Raw genomic sequence first — 13,168 nt, forward strand, 5'->3', positions numbered from 1 at the left:
GTTGATGGGGATGTTACACTGGTGGCAGTTTTAACAAGCGTTACATGGTGATGATCGTTTCCAAGGTTCCCACCGCCACCAAACGTTGCCGCTGCTCCTGCAAGTGCAGAGTTTATTGGCTGACACGAACGCTGCGGCATCGCTTCCCCCCGAGGTCAGCGAACGCTCAAGGTGGACGCTCGCGCGGCACCTCGCAGGGCTCTGCCTCGGGAAGGGAAAGACGTTCCCGACGGCCGGAGGAGCGCGCCGATGGAGGAAGCCCTCTCGGCCGGCGCGGCAGCCAGCGGGGCCGGGAGCCAGCGAGGCCTTTGGGCGTTTTCCAGCACCCCAAAGCGCCGCGGCTCCCACCGGAGCCCGGGGCACCTGTCCCCGCTGCCCGTGGCCTTCCCGCGCCCCCGGCATCACTTCCACGAAGTTTGCCCCGCGCCGAAATGATTAAAAAGAAGCAAAAAAAAAAAAAGTGGCAAAGAGGCACTTTGAGAGCGGGGAGAGGCCGTGCAGTGGGCGGAAGTTGGCGGGGGGCAGCGCGGGGGGGCAGCGCCGGGGCCGGGGCCGGGGCCGGGCGGGGGGCGCGGGGAAGCCCCAGGGCGGCGCCCCCGCCGTCCCGAGCGCAGGTTCGAAGGCCGCCGCGGCCAATCAGCGCGGGGCAGAAGGTGCGTGCGGGCTCGGCGGAGCCAATCAGCGCGCGGCAGGTACCTTGTGAATGGGGGCGGCGGGCCCGGCGCGGTGTGGCCCGGCCGGGGGGTCGCGGTGCGCCCGGAGCGGCTGCCGCGGCCGTCGCGGAGCCCCGGCGCCCCCTGCCCGGCAGCGCCGCGGGGAGGCGCCGGGCGCGGGGCACGGCCCGGCCCGGGGCGGCGGCGGCGGCGGGTGCCGCGGGCGGCCGCCGCAGCCCCGGGGGAGGCGGGGGAAGCGGCGGGCAGGGCGGCGCCGCCGGGAGGAGGCGGGCCCGGCGGCGGGGCGCCCCTTCCCGCGGCGGGCGGAGAGGTGCCGAGGCAGCGCCGTGCGAGCGGCGCCCCGCGTGCCCCTCCGTGCGCCCCCCCGGGCCGCCCGCCGCGCTCCCCCGGCCGGGCCGGGGCCGGCGCCGCCCGGGCATGGAGGCGGCGCACAGCGTCCCGGTGCTCGACGTGCTGCGCCGCTTCGGCGTGGCCGAGAGCTGCGGGCTCAGCCCGGAGCAGGTCCGCCGCAGCCGGGAGAAGTACGGCCCCAACGGTTAGTGCGCCGGGGGCGGGACGCGGCGCGCCGGGACCCCGCCGCCGGGGCCGGGGGGAGTCGCGACCCCCCCGCCGGCGCCGGGAAGGGCCGCGGTGCCGCCGCGGGGGCCGAGCCCGGGCGCTCCCGGGGCGCGCCGGGACCCCGCCGTCGGGGCTGAGCTGGGCCGGGACCGCGGCGCCCCCCGCCGGCACCGGGCCCCCCGTCGGGCCCCCCGGGAGCGCGCAGCCTGCACCGCGCCGGGGCTGAGGAGGGGTCGGGGGTGCCGCGGGGGGCTGCCTGCTCCCCGTCGGTTAAGGTAACCTCGCCTTCCTTAATGAGGGGGTTAATTATTGTGGGGGTAACGATGGCCTGGCAGCGCTGGCGGCTCGTGGGGGTGGCAGCCCCCCCCCAGCGCCCCTGGCAGTGCAGAGGGACACGAGAGGGACCCCACGGCCAGCATGAGCAGGGGGGAGTTCCTCCAAAATCCCTTGAAATTGGGGGCGCCGCGGGTCCCCCACGTCGGCTGGTGCCTGGCCGGGCTTCGGGGCTGCAGCCGGAGCTGTGCGGAAGGGGAAAAGGGTGGCAGCGGGCGACACACCGAAGGGGACGTGCATGGGTTTGACTGCAAGGCAGCCTGGCCCCAGGCAGCCGTTGCTGAACATCTGCGGGTTTTGGGGTTTTTTTCCCCCTTTTTGATAAGGGTAACTTTTAAGTTTTGTTTTATAAGCGCTGAGCAAATCTGCTAGTGAACACAGGTGGGTTTTGCCCGGGCGACCTAATTGACTGTGGCAAACGGCTAGTTTGATCCACGTTGTGACTTTAGGTAGGGCGTTACTCAGAATAAAGCAACGCCAGGGTTTTAGGGCGAGTTTGAGCTAATGCTTTTGGGTAGTAAGACCTTAATGCAAGTCCTGCAAGGAGATAAGCTTATAAACCCTCGGGCTGGTGCTTGATCCTGTAGCTTCCAGTTCTGTCTCCTTTTCACTTGCTCTTTAGGCTCAGGGAAACGTGAAGAGGTTTCTCACGGGGCTGCTCCTTGCACCTCTATCCGTCGGGAGCGGTGCGGGTTAAACCGGGTCTGCGGGATGCGCCTTCTCCCAGAAGGAGCCGCGAGGGATAAGCCCTGCTGTGCCCGAGTTGGGGCTCTCCCGGCCGTGCTGGCGCTTGGCGTCTCGCTCGCCGCGGGACTCGCGTCGCCCGGCGGTGTTTTCTCCGCTCGGCGAGTCGGTTGGGTTGGGGCCGCACGCAGAAGTCCGTATCGCTGAGCGCCCTGCAAAACGCCTCCGAGCTCGGGCGTTTCTCCCTTATTTAAAGCACCTCTGGAGGTGGGCGGCTGGGCACCTGCATCGTTAGCGGGGGAGCCCAGCGCCGGCTTCGGGGCGATGCACCCCTCGCCCCGGGGGCTCCGGCCCCGCGCCTCCCCGAGCGCCCGGCAGGCTGATCACCGCTCTGGAAATGCCCACCCCGTCCCTCCGTCGCCCGCCGTGCCCTGAAGCAGCACGCCGCGCGCGGGCATCGCCGGGTGGCCCTTGCCGTGGCTTTGTCCTCCTGTTTGTCCGAGTGAATCATCGCCTCCGAGTCAGGCGCGGTGGCTGCTCGGCAGCGCTGGCCTTTCCCCCTCTAAAAAGGTGGCTCCAAAATAGGATGCAGGTGCGAAGCGAAGGGAAGGGGATAAGCGGTGGCGATTAGATGTGTGCGGTTCCCCCCCCCCCCTTATTAAGCAGTGTCCGTATGCTCGGCTTTGGACGGAAGATCTGCGTTGCCCCCTCTTGCTTCCGATGCCGTCGGGTGTTTGATTTCTTGCCGATCGTTGGTTTGCAAGAGCTCCTCGCTTTGGGGTGTCCTGTGGCTCTCGCCTTCTGAACAGAGCTCCGTGTTTCCCGTAAAATATAAATCGTGGTGATACGCGGTAGCGGTGAGGGGCTGCGAGGAGGATGGCGCAGTCCTCAGCGGAAAATGTGGAAGAACTTCTTAAAGAATTGGGGCTTTTGGAGATTTTGTGCAGTATTTGTGGCTTTCCTGCAGAGCAGGCGAGATGCTACCGGATTAGCGTAGTTTGAAATTGTGCCAAATGGGACCTTGTACACTTTTGGTGGGGTGTTTTTTTTTTTTTTTTTTAATTAAAAACCTAGATGCTAATCAAGCAACCCTTTTTCGGGCACGGTGAGAGGGTGCCTGGACCCGGGAGGCTCGGGACACTTGGAAAAAGGGAATTTTTTCCACGTGGGCACGGAGCCCGCAGGTGCGGGGAGGGCGCAAAGCCGTTTTCCCACGCGAGGGCCTCGGCGCCCTGGTGCTGCCGCATCTGTGCCGGGCGGCACGGCAAGCGGAAGCGCGGCAGGGCTCGGCAACGCCTGCGGAGAAGGGGGAAGGAGAGCCGAACGTGGTGACGCTGCCGGGCCGGAGCAGGCTTCCTTCAGCCTCGGCTAGTTTTGGTTTCTCACCCTCCCGTTTCACGTTCATTCATTTCCTTCTGAACCCGAAATCAAGCTGCCGGTCGTGTCATGCATCATGATCTGAAATACATAATCTTTCTTAAAAACTGCCTCCTGACGTACCGTGGAGAGCTGCTTGCTTGATTTTTTTTCTACTTTTTTTTTTTTCCTATCACGTGGATGCAGCTCATATTTTTGAGCCCCAACATTAAGTGAAAAGCAGTGGCATTGGCGTGTTTTATATCCAGAGGTATAGGTTTTTGCGGGGGGGGGGGGGTATATTCTTCTGGAGCATGAAATTGCTTCTTCGGTCCCAACGCTCGCATTTACGTTTGCAGGAGGAAGTAGCAATACTGGTTGTTTAATATCTCCAATTAGTGGCTTGGCAGCGGAACTGTAACGTATAGATTATTGGCCGAAAGGAAAATATTTCCCTGTTAGGAGGAGATCGTGTTCCCGTTTCGGCTCCGTCATCGGCGTTGTCAGCACGGCGGTTCCTTTTGCCAAGGAAACCCGAGAAAACGGCAGCTCGGTTTAGGGCTCACCATGGCGATTCCCAAAAGGCTCGGGAGTCTCCAAAGTGGAATTTAACTGCTCAAGCGCTCGGTGACGTTCCCCGGGTGCGGGTCGGGCGCTCCCCTTCTCCCCCTCCTCCTGTCCTCCAACACGGATGTGCGCAGGTTGCTTTTAAATCACAGCTTAAAAAAAAGAAAAATAGAAGAGCACATCTGCGATCGCGCTGACATTTTGTACTAAACCGAGCAGGGGAATACAGGGGCGCAAACGTTCCTGTTCGCTTAGAAGCAAGGGCCCAGCTGACCTTTGAATTATTTCAGTTTTGCAGAGGAGTCGGATGAAAAACGGGAATTACCCAGCGGCCAGTCAAATGATTTTTCTGCTTTAAATATAGCTCTAATTTCTCTAATCTAAATGGATTTCCATGTGTAAATGAGCATGCAATTCGGGCATGAGATCGCCAGCGCCAATGCGTGTGGGCACTTTTATTTGCCCCGTCGGTAACCTGCGCCGTGGCCTGTGAACGCCGGCAGAGTCAAGCGCGGGGGCGGTTGCAGCGCGGGGCCGTTCCTCTGGGTTTGCAGGCGATGTCGGGGCCCGAAGCAGGAGCCCTCGTGCGACTCCTGGTCTGGCGAGGTCCTTCCTCACAGGCGGCCTCGTGCCGAGCGGTGCCCGGCGCCCCCGCGAGCCTCGCGCCCCCCCGGCGAGACCCGACGAGGACGGCGCTGGACGCGGAGCCTTAGCGCGCGCCCCGGCCCCCCTTTCGCTAAACGGCAAAAACGCCGCCGTTTTGGTTCCGTTGGCAGCGCGCGGCCAGGGTGGCGCGTGCAGATGTGCGCGTGCAGATGTGCGCGTGCAGATGTGCGTCTGGGGGGGGGGGCCCGCGCGTGTGCGGGCACGCGCACCTCCGTGTGTGTACTATCTTGGCGATGGGGTGCTCAGCGCCCGGGTAATCGCGGGCGGTTGCTAACGAGCCAAGGTTACGTTCAAACTCCCTCCTGATGGCGAGGGGGGGGGGAAAAAAAAAAGGAGAAAATAAATTTCTATTTCATGCTGAAATGTTTGAGATGCCAGTAAGAAGAGGAAAAGCAGCATTTTCTGACTCATCTAACTCTGCTCTCTGTTCCTCTGTGCATCGCCCACCTTTTCCACCCCCGAAACACACGCTTAACAGTCTGATTCACAAACATGCTACGGTTTTCTTTCTTTCTTTCTTTTTTTTCCTCTCCTCCTCAGAATCCATTCCCTTAGGAGAAATGCTGATGCATTAAAACATCTTGAGTGCCTTCAAATTTGTGGAGAGACTAAACACGGTTTCTTTAATTGGACCATAGAAAAAAATCCAGGTTTTTAATTCCTACTTTTTTTTTTTTTTAAACCCCTGGAGTAAAAACCAGAACCCAAAGCATGATGCTCCTTCTGATTTCTTCCTACCGAGATGAATTTCAGTTTTTGGCAACAGGAAGAATATCCCACTTGTTGCCTTTTCCCTCGGTGCTTGATCCCCTCCCGCGAAAGGGATGGCGAGCGGGAGGCGCTGGCCTGAGACTTCCCGGAGAAGCGCGTTCCCATTGCTGCGCCAACATCACACCCCTCTGAAATTCCCTGTTTTTTTTTTTTCTTTTTTTAAGGTTATTTTTTGGGAGCTGGCGCCCCGGCGCAGAGCCGATGGGGCCCGAGGTGAACCCGGTGCAATACTGAAAAATACCCGGCAGAACTCAGAAACCACCAACCTCCCCCCGCACCTGAATTTATTATTGCTCATGTGATTTTTTTTTAAATTTTTTTTGGTCAGTGGTGTGACTCACGGTCTTTTTTTTTACACCTTAGCGTTGCTGGTGTTGGAGGTAGAACGTATAACAGTAACCTATATTGGAAAAAACAGGATCAAATCGCGAGCGCTGCAGCTAATCGCTGTCCGTACCAGCCATCGCGCGGTGAAGCCGGTAGCGGAGAGCTGGGGCTGGAAGTGCAGCAGCGTTGAATAGCTGGAGCCAAAAAGCAATAGAGAAAATTGCGGTTACTCGAGTATTTCCATGACGTGAGCGCGTGCGAGAGAGGCTCCTCCGGGGCCGTTTAACCCTCTCGCTTTAACCGTTTCGAGGCCTGCAGGCGACGTCCCGCCGGCGGCTGAGCCGTAGCCGGGGGGGGCGGCGAGGAGCGGCGGGAGCCTCCGGCTCCTCCGGGGGCCGATGCTGTCGGCCGGGCTCTTTGTGGGGCGTTTTCCGGCGGTTTGAGCCCTCTCCCCGGGGTTAAAGGCGTCGTGCGGTGGGGCGCTCGGTCCGCTCCTGCGGCCCGGGGGGGCGGAGGGGGTCGAGTTTGGGTGCCGAGTCGCTGCTGCCACCCGAACCCCCCAGTCCTCTACCTGCTCTGGGAAGCCTGGACCTGGGGTGGCCCTGAACGGAGGCGTTTCTGCTCGCCCAGAGCCTCCTACGGATTGAACGTTGATTGGTTTTCCGCGCTCTCGCTGCCGCCGCCGGGCATCCTGAAGCCGGTCCCGTGGTTCAGCTGCGCGCCAGCACCACCTAAACCCGTTCGATATGTGTATTTTTTTTTTCCCCTCGTGTGCCAACGTTTGTAATAAAAGAATAAAAGATCCCTCTATGGAAGGGGAGCAAAATAGAGGGAAGCGAAGACGCTTGTGGCCGAGCGGCAGCTGGCAGCTCTGCGCCGGTCCCTGGGTTTTGGGCGCGGGAGCCTGGGGCAGAGCATCCCGGCTCAGTGCGGGAGCCGAGCGGGAGCCGCCGCTGCTGGGGCCGGGCGGCGGAGAGGAAACCCTCCTCTCGCCCCTCCGGCTCCGCAGCCTCCCTGGGTTCCTGTCCCTGATATTTTTGCATCTGGTGTTTCCTGGTATTTAGTGGCTATATATATATATTTTAATCCAGCATAAAGGGGGGAGCGAGGGAAGGGCTATTGACGCGGATTAATGCAGAACAGAGCTGGCTGCAAAGGCGTTTTTGTCTGGTGTTTATCAAAACGCTGCAGCAACCGTAGTAGATCGGTTAAATGCGGAAACCCTTGGACCACCACCACCACCACCACCTCCTCCTCCTCCTCCTCCTCTTCCTCCTCCTCCTCCTCCTCCTCCTCCTCCCGCCCCAGCATGGCAATGCCCCTGCCGGCCCTGTGCATCGCCCAGCTCCGTGGTGCTGGGGTCTCCCCCCCCCCCCTTTTTATTTTATTCATCTCTCTCTCTCTCTATTTATTTATTTATTTTATTTCAAAGAATAATTTGGCAGGGGCTCCTTGGAAGCCCCTTGGCCACTTTGGTAGCCCCCGGTTTGCCCCCCTCCCTGTCCCGTCCCGTCTCGTCCCGCCTGAGCAGCTCTGCACAAGCACTTGCTTTTTTTTTTTTTTCTTTCTGGGGTGGAAACAGTTTTTCTTGCGTGTGTTGCTGATAAAAATCAGTTGTTTTTCTGGGAGGGGTGCGTAGGCGGGGGAGATTCTCTCTTCTACTTCCTTAGCTCCAGGGGATGAAAGCAGAGACGCGAGGAGGAGCTGCTTTTGCTGCACGGTTATTCCGTCCCTTCTGGCTGTCGGGGGGCAGCGAAATCCCCGGGAGCCGCGGGAGCGTCGGCTCTGCCGGGCGCCCGTCCCTCTCCGGCGCGGGGGGCTGCCAGCCCCGAGGCGCCCGCCGGCGGGACGCGTCCGCCCAAATTGGGCTTTACGCGCCTGCCCGGTTTGAATTTTGTTCCCTTTTGCAACCTCCGAGTCAACAGAGGGTCTAAAATAAGGAAAATGCGGTGAGCGAGTGGAGGGGAAAAAAACAAAACCCACAAAACACCCAAACTTTGGACACGGAAAATTCGTGATGGCCTCTTTCACCTGACGGGAATTTAGCTGCCAACAACCCAATCCGGGCTGTTTAACGACCTGGCGAGAAGTCCGTGGGGTTGTTCTCCAGAAGAGCATCCGGACCGGCCAGCCCGGCCGGGGGGTGGGATCTCCTAAAGGAGATCCACTGGCTGCTTCTCGCAGGTGGAAGGTTTCTTGGTGCTGGTCTTGGCCGCTCGTGAGGTCCGGGACCTTTCTGTCTGCACCCGGCCATGAACCTCACCGCCGGGGTGAGCCGGGCGACTTTAACCTAGGTGCGCGGAGGTGTGTACATATATATATATATATATATTTTTTTTTTTAATTATTTTTTTTAACATATATACACAGGTGTTATGTGTGTGCATATGTCCACATACAGTGCCGTCACCTTTCCCGTGTCCGGGGGGGAAGGAGAAGCCGGAGGGGCCCCGCACCACCGGCAGGCGCAGGCCACGCGCGGCTCGTGTCGCCAGCGAGCTTGAAGCCTCTCGCTGCAGGAAGGAAACGGTTGCAGCCGCGCCGAGACGCGCGGTCCCGGAGCGTGAGACGTGACAAGCATCAATCGTCCCGCTCGCTTCCCCCCCCCCCCCCCGGCTAGAAGACCAGAGCTTTTCTATCGCGGAGAATTTTTTTTTTCTTCCGATACAATCATGAGCGCGGTGTAGGTTGCGTTTTCCGTGCAAATCCATGCAGGCGGCTTGCTGGAAACAGCCCGTGTGCTGAGGACAGATGCCAGAAACCGCGTGCGCGGGGAGCGAGGTCAGCCGGGGAAGGCATCCTTCGATAAGTAAGGAATCGGGGGTCGGAGCAGCGGAGCCGCCCGGGGCGGCGCGGTGCACGGTGCTGCGCGTTGCAGCCTGATGTTATCTGCCGGCAGCAGCGCTTGGGGGGGGGGAGGATTTCCTAGCCCCGACGCAGCGGGAATGGGAGCGTTCGGGGTTCAGAGTTCAGGTTTTCCATGCGATCCCATCAGTGTCCCGGTGGCTCCGGGCCGGTTTCCCCTCGCAGCAGCTTCGTCACTCGCTCGTCAGCCCTGGCTCTGCTGTGGGTCGGAGGACGGGCCGTGTCCTCACCTTGGCAGGGAAGGGGAAAAGCGCGGTTTGGATTTAAAACTCTCTTGTAGGTCTCCGCCGGGCTTGGCCGATGCGAGGCTTTAGTTCAGGGTTTTTTTCCGTGTGCTGAGCGAGCACGATGTGCTCGGCGGTTCCCCCTGGCCGGGCTTCGGCAGCCGGCGGCGCTGCCGGGGCTGATCGGCGTCTCCGCTCGGGAGCACCGAAAATGCTTTTGACCTCTCGGAGTGACATGCTATCTTCATTTTCCTCCTTCTTTTTTTTTTTTAATTTTTTTTTTTAATCTGCCTTTTTTTGGCCCGAATGGCCTTTCTCTTTCCTAAGGAATAACATTTAACACGTTTCCACCTTGCTATTCCCCAAGCCTTGCCTGAAATTCAGCTGGAAGGTGCAGCTCGATTTTTCATCACTAAATGTCCTTTCCCATGGCATTTACAGCCTGGCAGGGACGGGTATGCGTATATACGTGTTTTTAGGTGACCCCGGCAAGGCCGGCAGGAGGGCGAGCAGGCTCGGCGGCGCTGTGCTTTGGAAGGGCTCCTGGCACCTCTCCGCCTGTGCCTGGCACCTCTCCGCCTTGTTTCCTAAACTGTTCCGCGGTGCTGCCAGGAAAATGTTATTAAGGTTTAGGCAGTTGAGCGTTTGACTCGCTGCGAGCGACCTACTTGTGGCGTCGTGTGGCCGTCCGTCACGCCGAGGTGGTTTACAAACTCCACGATCTTTTTCCGTGGCCTGGACACTGTCTGGCTCTTCCCCAAGCTCGGGAGCCCGGCTGCTGGCGGTGGCTTGCGGCGGAGGGGGGGCGACTCGCTTGAACCCAGGAGGCAGCCCACCTTGCAGCGAGCAGACCTAAAGAGAGAGCTTTTAGGGCAAAGGAGGAGAAAATGCAGCAAAATCCGTAGCGTGCAGGGAGGAGAGGAGATGCATCACTTACTCGGAGCATCCCTGTGGGTTTGTGGCAGTGCTGGGGCAGCAGGAGGAAAGCAGCAGCTCTCCAAGAGCGGGGAAGAGTTGCCTCCTCGCCTTGCGTTGAAGCCCTTGAGGACGGGCGGTGGAAAGAGGCTCCGCTCGTGCTGCGCGGTGGCTGGGGAAAGCTGAGCCTCCCTCCCTGTGCGGGCAGGGAGAGGAGTCTAAAGCTAAGGAGCTTTTGGGGGGGATCAAAGCCGCAGGTGGAAGGAGAAGACTGTTTTCGAGTACAATGTGCAGAACGTCTAATTTTTTGCAGTGAAAGCACGGGAAGGTTTGCTCCCTTGTCGTATTTGGCTCTTAGTTGAGATGCGTTATTTGGTGCACGCGGCCAAGCGTGGGGCCCCCGTGCTGGAGCTGGGCAGCGCCGGCCACCGTGCGGGACCCAGCTGAGGGTCCCTCCGCGGAGGGTTTCCACCAGCGACAAACCGTGGCCTCGCTGCTCCGCTTTTCCTGGAAATCCCTAGGGCACAACGGTGCAAGGGAGGTTTGAGCTGATGTCAAGACCGAGAGGTGCCCTGGCTGCTCCCTGCCCGGGAGCTCGGGGTCTCCCGGCAGCCGCTGCTAGGGAGGGACTGTTTATTTAAAACCCAGACCTAAAAAAAAAAAAAAAAAAAAAAAACAGCTTAAGCTTATTTTATTCAACCTCCTGTGGGTTTTACTTGTTTTCCAAAACCTGTTACTATTTAAATGCAGATTTTTAGCTTTTCCACCCAGGAGATTTAGCGGGAAATTCTTTCCACTGCGTCGGTCCGGGAGAGAACAAAACTCGTCTTTTAGTTTTTGCAAATAATACATCCTAGGAGGGTGCCATGGGTTTCCTAAACCGCCCACTATCCCTCCCACTCCCAAAATAAGCCACGGAAATTTGTTGGCGAGGGGATGCGCTATCGCGCTGGTGCGGGCTGCGGCTTTCCAAAGAGGGAAAGCGGGAGCTGGGGCCAGCGGCGGGGAGGGCGCCGGGCGCGGGCGGCCACGCTGCCGGGGATTCCCTGCGTCTGGCACGGAGGGAAACCCCGGGGAGGAGACGGAGGCCGGGGCTGGGCCGGCAAGCGGAGCGAGGGGGCCGGGGCGATGCCGCGCGGCCGGCTGGAGCCCTCTCCCGGCAGTGCAATCCCGGCACGGAGGAGCGTTCCCGGCTGAGGAGGGTCGTTTCCCCCGTTTTTCCCCTCAATTTCTGAGCCCTGCAGCTGGAGCTGGCCCGGCCTTTCCCACCAGGCTTGTGCCCCCGCGCGGGGAGCTGCCCTGTGCCAAGGCTTCGGCTTGTGCTGTGCGGCGTTTTGGGGATGCGAGGTTCCTAAGAATAAAAGGAGGGAAATTTGGGGGGGGGGCAGCAGCAGGCAGGCGTTTGCACACTCATTCTGCACGGCGCCTCGCCGGCTGCGGCACGGCCCGGCTGCGGCATCCCTGCCATCCCCGCTGCGCATCCTGCTGTTAAAACCAAAGGCGATGTCTTCACTCGTCCGTGTTGAGACACGGAGTCTCCCGTGCCGTCGGGTCGGAGATAGTGGTAGTTTATCCTTTGGCACGAGGAAGCTTTGATTTTTTTTTCTTTTTTTTTCTGAGGGTGAGCGATAAGGACAGACCTGGATTTGCACGGTGCGCGGTGCTTCCCTGGCATCCGGCAGCCTGTTCGGGGATAAACTTCGTTTCCAGTTCCCTGAGCCGGCTGAGATAAGCTTATCTGGCGCAGAAAAGGACGCCTGAGCCGTGCTGCTTTTCCCCGACCTCGCCGGCGGGGCCAGCGGGGGCCGCGGACGCGAGCGGTTCCCGCGCGGTGGCGGTGGTGCTGGCTGCGCCCCGCGGGAGCACGCGGGGGTGTGCGGAAAGCGCCGGGGGGTGATGGCGTGGGCTAAATACTGGCGTTTTTAGAGGAACAGCATGGAATTAGGGCAGGCGCTTGGGTTCAAGTTCTCATATTGCTTGTGCCAACGACCGGCTCTTGGGGCCTTCTCCATCTGCAGTCTCCTTCCCACGGTTTTCCTCCTCTTGGCAAGCTTTGGGGGCCAAAGGAGAGGTGAGCTATATAGCCCTGTTTCTGCGGGAAGCCCTGCCACCCACACCAGCAAGTGTTCGGGCTGTTTGGTTGCAAGCTGTCCACGCTTTTGGGTGTCCTCCAGAAAGACAGGTGGAACATTTAACTGTGAAACATCACCTGGAAAGCGGTTATTTATGCCAGCTGAACCTCTGCTGACCATCCTCACCTGCTGCCCAGGCGGTCCTCGTCCGCCTCGCCTGCCGCCGCCTCTAGCGCTTCCCTTGGCCCCAAAACCGCTCATCGCTTGGGCTGTCGACTCCCCAGCGAGGGCGCGGGACTCTTGCTAAGCCCAGCATCAGCGCGGGGTGGGAATTGGGTCCGGGAGCACGTCCGGAGGAGCTGCGAGGCTAATGAGATGCCGGCGCTGGGGGGAGGTTGTGTCTCCGTGCTCTTCTCTTTGCGCCTCCTTTCTCGCTGGCCTGGAGCAGGCAGCTTTTGCCGGCGGCACCGCCGCGCTCGGGTGGAAAAGCAGCGCGAGGAAAGCGCTTGCCGGCGCTCGGCTGCCGTTGCGGGAGCGTGTCCCAGCACAGCGAACCTCCATATGGACGCCCGCCTCCAAAGAGGGAGCGGCTAAAACTGTTGTTGGGGCTCTGTCGCTTGCTGAGGTTCAAACGGGGGTTTTCCCCCCGTGGTAGAAATGCGGGACAAACTCACGTTGCAATGCCCCGGTGCCCTCGCCTGGCCGGCTGGGTGCAAAATAGTTGTGCAAAATAGAAGTGCAAGGTGCAAAATAATTTCCGGGAATGTCGGGCTGTTCCCGCTCTGGCCTTACAAATCCAGGAAATTCAGGGTTACGTGTAAAAGCAAATCCATATGGGTTGCATTAATAAATACGCAGCCAAGGATTTAGGTAACTGCGCTTTGCCCTCTACGAACGTGGCGAAACGCTGATGCCGTTAGGGTTTTAGTATCTGCGATCCACGATTGCGCTAAAATACACGGGATTATTCTTCAAATGGTGCGTTTTCTCCATTTCTCAAGTGTGAAAGGCGATGAGCAGCTTAACCCCGCTGGCTGCAGACGGGATTTACACCAGCCGGGGCATCGGCTGAGCTTGCTCTCCCGCAGCCCGGCCGGGCGTTCCGCGGCCCTGCGATCCGGCAGGAGCCCGCTGCGAAGCCCCGGGGATCTGCAAC

At 60.1% G+C, this 13,168-nt stretch overlaps 1 protein-coding gene across 1 annotated transcript in view; it reads left to right on the forward strand.

Moving 5' to 3' along the window:
• Positions 1–1,091: 1,091 nt before the first annotated feature.
• The window catches only part of ATP2A3 (ATPase sarcoplasmic/endoplasmic reticulum Ca2+ transporting 3), a 67,065-nt gene continuing 54,988 nt past the window's right edge, over positions 1,092–13,168 (forward strand). Inside the window, exon 1 of the mRNA XM_067309977.1 lies at positions 1,092–1,209. Coding sequence (XP_067166078.1) covers positions 1,092–1,209 — 118 coding nt within the window. The remainder of the gene's footprint in view (positions 1,210–13,168) is intronic.

This window comes from Apteryx mantelli, chromosome 22 (assembly GCF_036417845.1).
Source record: "Apteryx mantelli isolate bAptMan1 chromosome 22, bAptMan1.hap1, whole genome shotgun sequence".
NCBI lineage: Eukaryota > Metazoa > Chordata > Aves > Apterygiformes > Apterygidae > Apteryx > Apteryx mantelli.